Genomic DNA, 12695 nt, shown 5'->3' with positions numbered 1-12695 from the left:
AGGAGTGTGGGTGCACATGGATATCGTGTATCCCAGGGACTGTTCCAGGAAGCACACCAGCTTCACCTCTCCGGCCTGGGAGGCCATTGCAGTGGACGTCATCTTACTGAGCCCACATCTATATATTCACTCCTGTGAAACATACCGTTTCCATGGCAGGTAGGCTTTCATTCACCTGATTGCCATCACCCAGCTGTTTCATCACGCCAGCCGCCATCTTTAAAAGGCAGTGGCCTGCAAAGCGCTCATCACCACCACCTGACCACCACTGCCTGGGAGACATGGCCACAAAGGCAAAAAGACTACAGCCCTCCCCAGCTTCAGTGATAGGTCCCTTGAGTGACTGCTGGATGTTGTGGAGGCCTGGGATGTGCTGTAGCCACGCTCTGGCTGCAGGATGGGTAGCAATGGCTTGGGAGATGGTGGTAGTGGTGGTCAACACCAGCGCCCTTCAGAAGAGGACAGCCACCCAGTGCCGCAAAAGGATGAATGATCTTTGTTCCACTAGGGTGAGTCACTCTTTTCATCACTCCCATCTCACACACTCATAAGCCCATCACACGCCCACAGGCCCCTCACTCACTGCCAGTGCAAGGGACATCACCATTCACTCTTTCACACACACCATTGTTGACCTCATCTATTCCATGGGACCACACAGGCCAGGCATACTTATCATCTGGCCTGGCAGACGCCCTGATACTCGCTCCCCATCTCTATCCATGCAGGACAAACCGCCTCACAACAGGAGGGAAAGGTCGCAGACAGGTGGAGAGACGCTGGAATTCAAAGTTCTTACATAATTTGAAAACAGAGCCATCCAGCTGGCTGGCGGTGACTGGGACTGGTCCTGTGCTGATGGTGAGGTCAACGCTGCTCTACCAAGGGAGGATCCAGCAGTGCAACATCCATCAGATAGCCATGCCATGACTGATGTGTCCTCTTTCACAGGCCACTGCCATGCAATAATTATTTCCCTTTGCTTTTGCAGGTACATATAGGAAGCAGCAGACGGAGTCTACAACCCAGAGCCTCCGAGCAAGCTCCAAAGAAACCTCCGAAGAGGACCTGAAGGGACCCTCCCTGAAGTTCTGTCACAGCGCTCACCCACACCTTCCATCAGCGCAGAGACATACACCTCATAGGACCTAGCTTTAGAATAGCCTCAGGACCATAATCTGCTGAGCATATCGCACTTTCTGATCCACAGCAGGTGGAGGCAGGGACTTCCCAGGTCCCTGGCACTTGGAGGACTGCTGGAGGCCAGAACATTGCTGAATCCGAGTCAGGTGATGAGCCTCTGGACTTGGTCATGGCACAGTTGCTGGAGCTACAAAGGCAAGCTTGGGAACATCAAGAAGGGATGGCCACTATACTCCTCAGATTGCAAAACACAATGGAGGAGTCCGTCCACCTTCAGGCTGAGGTGATAGCGTTGGCATCGCAATGCACCGAGGTCAACACTGTCAGGATGGTGGCTGCCATGGAGATCTTGGTCCAGGATGTCACTCCTGCACTGCTGCGCAGGTTTAACTCCATTGCTGATGCTATAGTTAGCCTCCAACAGTGTGCACATGAGAGGGGTGCTGGGCAGCTCGATCTACTCCAGCTACCCCTTCCACTCACAGAGTCAGCCAGGGGCCCTCGGGCACCCACAGGGAGGAGGATCAGCAGTTGCACACTCTGGGGCCATCCACCCAGATGACTTTGGGAGTGACCAGCCCATCTGATTCCCTTCTTCCTGTTACCTCTGCAGATCCAGCTTTACAGACCGAGGAGGATGCCACTGCCACAGACAGGACCCTGAAAGCAGGCCGGAGCCCTCCAAGTCCCAGACCTCCAGAGGACACCCGCCAAAGCCATCACGGGTAGGGCATCACAGTCAGTAGGCTGCCTCCACCTCCGCTGTGGACATCCGGGGAGCACCAAGATGTAGCGGCAGGGTTAAGACAGTTAAGGAGAATTAGTTGCATAGCCTGGGCACGGGTGTTAATCACTTGTACGTAATGTTCACTATAGTCAATAAACTCGCAAGAATGTTTCCCTGCCTATGGCTCCTTGTTCTGATGAGCAGTGTTCTTGTCACTCAGGTGTGAAACCTTTCTGCACAAGATAAATGGTAGGTGTCTCAGTCCAGGGCCTCTTCCCTGTGCTCTGTGCAGCCTTCAGACCACAGTGATGGTCCAGCCTCACACTCCCTGGAAACACTACTGATGCCTGCACCTCTGAAGTGCTAGTCATTGCTGCCAGAATGTAGTGGGCAGGCACCACAGAGTTCTCTCATTCTCTCCGTATGCTCTCAGCACCTTTAATGTGGGGCTGGCCCCCATCACACCAGCATCTATGACCAGTGATGCTGTGCACCAGCTCCTGAAGGGCCGAGGTGCTGAAGGTGGACACAGCATCAGATGCATGTAAAGTTTCACGGCTGCATCTTTGAGACGGCCCTGATCATGGAGCGCAAGCAAGCTGCCCTCAGCCAGACACGAGTCAGACATTCTCAGAGGCTATGTGAAGACCTATGGAGTGCCCTCACTGCATGTTGTCATCGTCCTCCTGCAATCGAGCAACTATTCGGGCTTCCACTGCATCTCCATGACAGAAGCATTCTGTCAGAGGGTATCGGTGCTGAGGTAAGCCAGACTGGAGCCAAACGTTCACAACTGCGATGTGAGGATCTACAGGGACACCTCACTGCATGTCGTCATCGTCTTCCACACATCTGGCAGCTGTGAGGGCTTCCCGAGTGTGCCTACCTCATCTAGCCAGTGCTAGAGCCTCATCCCCATCGTCGTCACCACCGAGGAGCACTTCAACCTCATCCCCGTCACTGTCCTCCTCATTGGAGGAGACATGTAGCTCCTCCATCTCCTCCTCAGCCAGCTCCTCATCCTGTTGCAGCACCAGGTTGTAAAAGGCACAGCTGACAGTGACAGTGTGTGACACCCTCTGCATACTGTATTGCAGGGCTCCACCAGACCAGCCTAGGCACCGGAACCGCATCTTCAGCATCCCGATGGTCTGCTCCACCAAGTTGCAAGCTGCTGCATGAGCTTCATTATAGTATTGCTCTGCTGCAGTCTGAGGCCGCTGCACAGGTGTCATCAGCCTGGCCTCTGCGGGTAGCCCTTGTCCCCAAGGAGCCACCCTGCAGCCTCTGTGGAGCCTGGAAGATTGCAGGGATCTGCAAGCGACTCAGGATGTAGGCGTTGTGCACACTCCCTGGAAACCATGCGCATACCTACAGGATGCGTTTCTGGTGGTCGCATGCCAGCTGCATGTTCAGTGAGTGGAAGGCCTTGTGGTTGATGAAGTCCACCAAGTGTAGCGATGGAGATCTGAGTGCCACATGAGTGCAGTCAATCACATCCTGCACCTGCGGGAATCCCAAGATCGGGGCGAATTCAATGGCCCTTGCATCCTGGCTGTCCCGGTCCCAGGTGAAATGCACAAAATTCTGTGCCATGGAGAAGATGGCAGGTGTGACCTCATGGATGCATTTGTGGGTGGTGGATTGTGAAATCCCACAAAATTAAGCCCAGGAGCCCCTGTCGATTAAGAATTCAGGGTAGAAACTTACAAGAAATTATTGCTCTTTCAATCTCTGGATTAAAAATCTGAAATTATGGGAAAGATTAAGAAAGAGAATAGGCATTTTTGCATCATAATTGGATTTTCTTGTTTCTATAAATGCACAATCTATGTCTGCCCAGAATATGAAGACAAAGCTCTGTGAGAGATTTGGTCAGTTGCCCACCAGCAAGAGACTGGTAGGACCCTATGAAAAACAGCAGAGATCCAATTATGGGAGATCTGCACTCTGTGCAGGAGTTTCTCTGGATCCACATTTTGGATGGAACTCAGTAGCTGTACAGAAAAATGTATAATGCACCACCATTTTCTTTCACTAATGTATCCCAAATTACACATCAGCTATTTGTAAAAATTAATGCACAGAGCGAAAGAAGGAACATAATTTGTAATTACAAGAATTTCAGTGTCAATTTCATTTTATCATAATGGGTGCCTAAAGAAACAACAGCAACATGAGAAAAGCTTTTTTGCAGAGCGAGTGATTAGGGTCTGGAATGCACTGCCTGAGAGTGTGCTGGAGGCAGATTCAATCGAGATCTTCAAAATAGAATTGGATAATTATTTGAAGAGGTAAAATTTAGCAGGGCAATGAGGAAAAGGCAGGGAAATGGGAATAGGTGAGTTGCTCTTGCAGAGAGCTGACATAGAAATGACGGACTGAACAGCCTCCTGTGCTGTAGCTATTCGCTGATTCTATGAATTCCTTTAAGCCTGTTTGCAGGGCAGTAGCGGCACAGAACCTGCATCCAAAACTGGTTAAATGTAGGTCTTGGGCCTCATTATTATTTAGGCAAGCTGCCAGAGCCTGAGGTACCTCTACAGGCAGCTGTCCCATTTTAAGAAGACAAATATAGCACCACTTACCTCGCTGGCACTACCCAAAGATATATTCTGGAAGGGAAGAGGGGTGGAGTAGCAATAAGTAGGAGGACCGTTGAGTAGTACTTTGAAGTTCAGGGTGTTCTGCTGCTTCTCCTGCCTCCACAACCATTTTTCAAAAAGTTTAGAAAGAAAATTTAGTGGCTGTCAAAGAATTGTAATTGAAGCTGGCTCAGTCCCTGCTCTACTCATTGGGCTGAATTTTGCCGTCGGTGGGCAGGAGGCGGGGCCCGCTCGCTGACGCGTAAAATGATGCGGGATGACATTGGGGGGGATCCCCCGACATCATCCCGCCCCATTTAAATTTTCAGGAAGGCGGGGGCACAGCCAAATCAGCTGCGAGCCCGCCGACCAGTCAATGGCCAATTGAGGCTATTGACAGGATAATTGAAACAATTAAAGGGCCTGCCCGTCTAACCTTAAGGTTGGCGGACAGGCCAGGTGCCCTGGAAGGAAATAGAAAAAACATGAAACCTCATCCACAGGCAGGATGAATCCCAATTCATGTAGGGATTTAAACAGTTTAACAAAGTTTTAGTGTAACTTATGAACATGTCCCATCTCATGTGACATTGTCACATGAGGGGGGACATGTTAAGGATTTTTTTTCTATTTTTAATGTTTTTAAAAGTGTCAGCGATCTCCCTAAGGCAGCACTTAGCCTCAGGGAGATGTGCGCTCTTTCATGTGCATGCGCAAAAGAGTGCACTCTCGATTTTGGGAAATCCCCTCCTAGCCCGTACAGGAAGCGCATAGTGCTTCCCGCTGGACATCACGCTGGCCGGGCCTTAATTGGCCTGCCCACGTAAAATGGCGGCAGGGCCCGCTTCTCCAGTGGGGATCGGCTCCCTGCCCGCCGGAGATTGGGTCAGGCCTGCCCACTCGGCAGGCAGAAAATTCTGCCCATTGCTGTCAAGTATGGAGCCTAAAACAGGCCCCTGATTTAGATATGTAAGAGACCTAATACTTCTTCAGGTTGCTGCAAAGGACATCTGAAAAATGGCCCAACCCCATATTGGGTCATAATGAGTTCCAGTTTCTATCCCATTAGCCACCAAATGGTTTTCAGCATATGATGTACAGCACTTCAATAAACCACTCACTGATTATATATTTCTTCTTTAAATTTGCAAGTCTATCAGGAATTTCTAGTGGCTTGAGTTGGAAATTGAAACATAGACTGGAAACCTTTATTATCGAGTATCTTACACACTTTGCCATCCCAATATTTAAAATGACTGTACAGTCTGATATTCATCACCACAGTGCCTGATAAATGCCAGTGTCCAACTTTGTTACCCACTCTAGGGTCTCTGGAAAACTTTCCCTAAAGTGCCTATAATTATCCAAATTTGCAAGGTAAATAGTGCTGATGTTCAGCCAGTACCATCTGTTGACTCCAAATAAAATCCACCCCCAACTCAGATTGAGCAGTTTTCTAAAAGAAAAAGGGAGGAATTTTAGGGCTTTGATGCTGCTTAAGGCTATCAAGTACATTTATCCACTGTCAAGTAACAGTTTAAAATGAGTCATAGTTCAAAAATACACTTTGATTCTGCTGGTAATAATCAACAGATAGTTGATATAAATTTTTCAGAAACTTTAACGTGCACTTTCTTGATAAAGTGTGGAAAAATTCTACAGGGTCTCACTGAAACAACTTGTGAAAATGATTTTGTTCTTGTGTGTGGCAGGGCATGGAAGCTGGCTTTCCTGGAAACTAAGTACAGCCTGGTAAGAATGTTTTTCATTTTAAAAAGAAACTTAATTTGCTAATTACGCCAAGGTTAGTTTTTTTCAGATTACACTGAGCATTACTTAGTAGTCAAGTAGAGGTATATGAAAATGTACACCTATGAATTAATCCAAATTTGGATGGCCCAATCAGGGAGATCAAAACCCAAATATGGCTCACTTTGGATGAGACTGGGGTGGATTTTAAGAGCTTATACTCCAGCCACATACAGTCATTTTTTGATGGGTATACACCCCACATGATATTGGGACTGTGGCTGCAGTTAATGGTTTCTGAGGTGTCTGATGCATGACCACCAGATCTGAATTCTACTGCTGATTTCCCATCCCTCTGGATTGAACTGAGGTTATAAATAAAGGACCTGTTTGTATCCTGCTTGAATGTGTATACTTAGCTTTGCTCACCACTGGCTAATTTTTCATATTTGTAGACTGTAGCTAGAAGTGTCTGCTTTTATGTAAGATTAAAAATACATTATTGTTATCCTGAATTGTGTGTTTCATGCAAGCCTCCTATTTTGCAATTTGTACAATGTTTTACATTATCTTCTAAACTGTCGTATAGATTGGATTGCTCCCCTGCTGCATCACCTTCTGTTTCATATTCATGTTTCTCCAGAATGTGGCAGATAATGACCACATCCACTGTTTTGCAGTTTTCATGGAAAAATTGATGGAATTGTAAAATGCAATCCCTGATAAATGCCGCAATCTTTCTGTCTTTCCATGTAGTTTCCTTACTTGCCCGAGGTTTGCTAATCATGGCTTAATGATGGCATGATATCACAATGGGGCAAATAGAAGAGGCAAACCCCAAGAACTACCTCAGCCAGTATGGAGATTGCACATCTTTGAGCTCCTTTAGCCATCTGGGCTTTCTGGCCCTACTCACCAAGATCGCACATCAGCAAAAAATGACATTTTCCTTATCAGTCAACATAAACTAGCAACCTTAATTAGAAACAGCTGATGATTATTTCTGTTGTTTGGTATGTGGGATGCTCAGCTTTCCCTTTGGCCGATAAGAATTGGTCAAGCTGTCATCAATCATTACTCTCCTCATGCAAAAGATTAAAACCCACTGTCTCAGTTGTTTACACTGTACCTGTGAAGTTCATCCCTGTGATGAAATTAGATTGCCGGTACATCTCAATTACCAGATACGAGGAAACATTTTCCGTCCTCTTACAGTGTACTGCTACGGACTTCAAAGAATCATATAGGAAGCTTAACTCCTCATTGTGAGCTTCCAGTCAAGCTCAATCCCAGACACAGCCAGGAACAGCTTAGAGAGGATTTGTACTGCAGCAGATAGGATACTTACTACAGCAATGACAGTTTTTGTATTAATTTCATCTTATTTTTGGCCATTGGGCTGGATTTTGGCTACCAAGGTAGATAGCTTGATCTGGGAAATTTCCCGACTCACCTGATGCGTGTTGCTTAAAAAGTACTCCAAAATTTGTGATTTTAACTTCAGTGTGGGGTAGAGGGGAAAAAAGTTGGGCCTACCAACCCTTGAAGCAGAGCATAGGCAGCCATGAGGGCAGGCAAGTGTGAGGCGGCCTGGTTAGAAGGCCTGCCTCACTTCTCTAGTACTTTGTCCCAGTTGTTTAGAAGTTGTTAGATCCTATAATCCTTACGCCTCACACACTCTCACCCACACCCACCCCCAAAATCCCTCATACCCACATGCCAACTCAATGCCAACTCATGCCCCTCACCCATCTCTCATGGCCCCTCATGCCCTCCATGTCAACTCCATAGCCACTCACCTAGTATCCATCATGGGCAGACCACAGGAGCCATGTGGAGATGAAAAAAAACTTATAACAATCTAATACAGCTCTCACTCCTACACACTTGATAGTGAAAAAAACTCCATTTATAAAACCCATTCAAATCTTTCATATACCTTCAAGTGGCCAGTCCCTTATTAAAACAAACTTGTATTCAGACCCCACGTCAAAAACAGTTAATCTTTGAATAGCCTCTTTAAGCTGTCAATCAAGCTGTAAACTCAACATCCTGCTGAAATAATTGTAGCTTTTGATATTCAGCCAAGCATTCATAACTACATTATGATAGCCCATGGGGAAATGTCAATAAAGAGCTATATTGAAATTGAACAACCTGATATTGCATAAATAAAAACAGAAAATGCTGGGAAAACTCAGCAGGCCTGGCAGCATCTGTGGAGAGAGAAACAGTGTTAAAGTTTCAAGTCCATATGACTTTTCTGAAAAAGAGTCATACGGACTCAAAATGATAACTCACCTTCTCTCTCCGCAGATGCTGCCAGAACTGCTGAGTTTTTCCAGCATTTTCTGTTTTTATTTCAGATTTCCAGCATCCACAGTATTTTGTTTTAACCTGATGTTAATTTTTCTTCTAACATATGCCTATTAATTGAAACAGTCCAGCTTTTAACTCTCAGTGACCCTGTTTTTTTAAGTTTTAGGAGAAGGGGTTTGAAAAACCTTCAGAACATGGCAGTTATACAGGCCTTACCTACCCTTCAAAAGCATTTACGTCTATTCCATCAATTTGTGATTCCCACACTGCGGGTTAGGGTGCTTGGAACAGCCAAAATGGGGGTATGTATGAACTCAGCACTATCAAAAATTGGATCTGTCAGAAATGGGGATGGGACTTGCACATCCAAGTCCCACCCGCCTTTTTTAAAGGTCCGTGGAGTCTTCCTGAGCCCGCAAAAATCTGGCCCTAAGTGACTGACATTAGAGATCACATGATTGTTCCTTATTTGCAATTTAAAATATGGTCACATGGGTAGGGGGAGAAACATTGGGTAGCTCAGAGGTAAAGGTGAAAAATTTTAACCCTCCCCCACCTCCACCAACCTTCCCCCAACATGAGTGCTGGATTCATGATCTAAGTACCTCTTTTGAGCTGTTTGTGAGCCAAGTGAAGAAGCCGTGCTTCCCCAGAATCCCCACCACCCCAGCTCGCTGTTTACCTTTTAAACACGCCCCTCTCATCCTCCACAATTTCCAATTTGATTTTGTTGCCTCCTGCCAATACCCCACCCCGCTGCACTATCAGACGTACCTGCTATCAGCTCCCTGAGCTCCCTGGTTATTTTCCAGCCCAAGGCAGCCTGTCGGTCTGACATTTAAGACAATTTGAAACAGGTCCTGTCATTTAAATTTGGCAGAACCTGCAGAGAACCTTTCTTCCAGGTTTCATCCAGAAAGCATCCCCACTGTTCTCTTCCAGGCTCTGAACTGTTTTCATCTCAAAAGCCTCCAGGTCATTTTGACTTTTGACTGCCTGTTATATTGTCTCCTGACTTATTTCTGTTGAAGTTAATGTTAAGTAAAATCGGGAGGGATTTTCTGTCAATTTTCTGTCGGTCATTTTACACCGCACCAAGTCAAAATTACCCCTCTTATCTCAACTTATGAAACGCTTGTTCTCGGCTGAGTGAGATTGTTGATCACATCTAGGGCAACTTTAGGGCATTATAATTGGTTGCAAAGTCCCTCTGCTAAAGAGGGAAAAACAGACAAGATATCTGCTTGTAATCACTACAGGGAGCCAAGTCTTATGTTCACTTGGGTGGACACTGGGCAAAGACAGCTTTGAGTTTTGTTCTGACACTCAAGAGGTCAGGTAGCCTAACCAGTGCTAACTGTCAGAGCTCACAAATGACTGGCCTTTTGGGTGAAGAGCTGGTGGGTTATTAGTAACTGTGGAACTATATCTTTGTGAAGAAGTCTCCTTAAATAAAAGTCATTTTTATATGAAAGCGTGAAAACCATCTCAAAACAATCAGTGACTCTATGTTTGATCTCCTCAATGCAAACCTGGATCTTCCTTGTTGAATCTAGTACTAATTAAGGCAAACCTGAAAACCGAAGATTTACACAGCATCTTTAATGAAAAGCTGCATGAAGCTCAACAGCTTTGTAACTACTATAACAAGTAGCCTAGGCAATATATTTTAATACTGGGATGATCATTAATATAGTTTCTTCCTGACCCTGCTTTTCCCCCTTTGGCACGTTGACACATCTCTGCTAAGAGATATCCTGTCAAGTTTTTGCCATTGTTAAACTATAACTGGTTGCTCCAACTTCCCCAAGAACAATCTGAGGTTACGGGGTAGACCATTTAGGACTGAGATGGGGAGAAATTTCTTCACCCAGAGAGTGGTGAGCCTGTGGAATTTGCTACCACAGAAAGTAGTTGAGGCCAAAACATTGTATGTTTTCAAGAAGGAGTTAGATATAGCTCTTGGGGTGAAAGGGATCAAAGGATTTGGGGAGAAAGCGGGAGCAGGCTATTGAGTTGGTTGTTCAGCCATGATCATAATGAATGGCGGAGCAGGCTCGAAGGGCAGAATGGCCTACTCCTGCTCCAAGTTTCTATGTTTCTAACAGAGAAACCATCTGCTCATCTGTCCATTGCTTCTCCATGATACAATCGCTTGAAATATAAAATATCCCACCTGGGAATCAGGAGTGTTGCGCCATTGTGTTTTTCCATATCTAACTACTGTTTAATAATGTTAGGAGCTTTAAAACCTGCCTTCTGCAGCTCTTACCTTAATTCATAATAAAGTTGCCCAAATAAAGCTGTTCATTCATGTAATAAAATAGGATAAGAAGGAAAATGCATCAGCATTTTTAACTTCAGAGGCCTGAAAATTCAGAATTGAATTCTGATTCATGGCTAATTTTAGTTTTTAGGATTGTCAAGATTTGACACTAAATGCTATCAGAGGGCACTGGTGCATCCTTTCCACTCTAGTGTACCCAGAACACACAAACATGTTCTGACACCAACTGTAGGGAAAATTAATTATGAGGTTGATCTATGGTTAAATGCACTGTAATGCTATCTGTCACTACCACATCAATTTTAGATGCTGCCAAATCACCTTTCTCACTATAAATTTACTTTGAGTTTCTGGAAATGTTAATTGATAGTGCAATATTGCAAGTGAATGATTTAAATGCACAATGTTAACTGACAAGACTGGACATGGCAGAAGAAATTTCCCTTGTCTAAAAAAATTAACACCATAATATAAATACCCACCTCTCTGAAAGTAGTTAGAATTTCCATGCCCTCTACTCTATGCCAAAGCATCAGACAGACAAAGCATAGCTGTGCTATGCTCCGTGCTTCAGAGTATCTGAATTTTATGGGCCATTAACATAACCCACCCCCAGTCAGGATCTTGCAATGCCAATCAGGAGTGGAAGCAGTAGCCCAGCTGCAGACTTGAGAGAGTAGCGGCAGGACTGGCTCTTGGGGCCATCTGGCTGCGGTTCTCCAAGAACGAAGAACTGTTTGGATGGTGCAAATGGAAAGGAATCATGTACCTCCTCAGCCTCTCCTGTCTTGCTGGCTGGGCTCCTCAGATTTTTTTTTTTTGAAAAGTATACTTTATTCATAAAATATCTGGAAGAACATTCCAAAACATTTCAAAATCATCATCACAAAAGTACAATCTCCTTAGATCCTCTAATATAAAGGAATCGTAGGTGCAAGGCCTTGTGACAATTTGAAGAATATTTAGGAAGTCACTAGCCTCTGCCCCATTCTTTGTCATTAGCACCTGGAAAATAAATGTTTTGTTTTGTCATAGTTCTTCCACTTGACCACTCGGGATCAACTTGATAAAAAAACACAGGTTCCCAAAACTGCCTATCTGTCAGCACCATGATATTTGAAAATGACCTCTTTATTCTTCCCACTATGTTTATCTCTCACTCTCCTTGGATTCACCTATGTTGTGCACCATTCCCAGTTCAAAAGCATGTAGGCTTTACAACTAGTTACGATGCACAGTAGGGAGTGACTTAATAGCCAAGGAACAAAAGACTTGCTACTACCTTTGTCAGTATGGCTTTTTGAATTAAAAAGGACAGATTTGTTGAACCTAAGAAGCCTTGATCACAGATGAATTATCCTGTTGTTTTCTTCTGTTTTTGTGAGGAACCATGTGAGCTGCACTTGGTAGTTATTCTGGCAGGTTGAAATTACAGAATCGCAGACATAGTCAGCAGTTCCAATGGGGCATTGTGCTTTTGTGTGTCTGGTGGATCCTTAGGTAATTGTTCACAGTAGATTTCAAAGGGCACTGTTTTATGTTGTCAGAGTCCTCTAGTATATAATACACAATATATATTTATAGTAAGGGGACTGTAGATTTCTTAATTTGCCTTTTAGGAAAGGCATATTAAGAACTGGCTGAGAAAAACTGCAGCTAAGATGCAGTTTTGTTTAACTGGCCTGCTCTTTTAAAATCACAAAATATAACTGGCTTGGTGGTAACATTCACAACTCTGAATCAGGCGAGCATCACTCCAGAGCTTGCTCACATAAACTAGGCTGGGAATTCATTGCATTACAAAGTGAGGGCTTCATTGGCAGACACCCAGTCTTTCCAATCAGATGTTAAAATTAGACCCCATCTGTTTATTCAGGTGGATTAG

At 45.0% G+C, this 12695-nt stretch overlaps 1 protein-coding gene across 1 annotated transcript in view; it reads left to right on the top strand.

The window, feature by feature from the left end:
* The window catches only part of plekhb1 (pleckstrin homology domain containing B1), a 103473-nt gene that overhangs the window by 39648 nt on the left and 51130 nt on the right, over positions 1-12695 (top strand). Inside the window, exon 6 of the mRNA XM_041198662.1 lies at positions 6168-6207. Coding sequence (XP_041054596.1) covers positions 6168-6207 — 40 coding nt within the window. The remainder of the gene's footprint in view (positions 1-6167; positions 6208-12695) is intronic.

This window comes from Carcharodon carcharias, chromosome 11, assembly GCF_017639515.1.
Source record: "Carcharodon carcharias isolate sCarCar2 chromosome 11, sCarCar2.pri, whole genome shotgun sequence".
In the NCBI taxonomy this organism is placed as follows: domain Eukaryota; kingdom Metazoa; phylum Chordata; class Chondrichthyes; order Lamniformes; family Lamnidae; genus Carcharodon; species Carcharodon carcharias.
The sequence above is the reverse complement of the archived record's forward strand: the minus strand, read 5'-3'. Positions and strand labels throughout refer to the sequence as shown.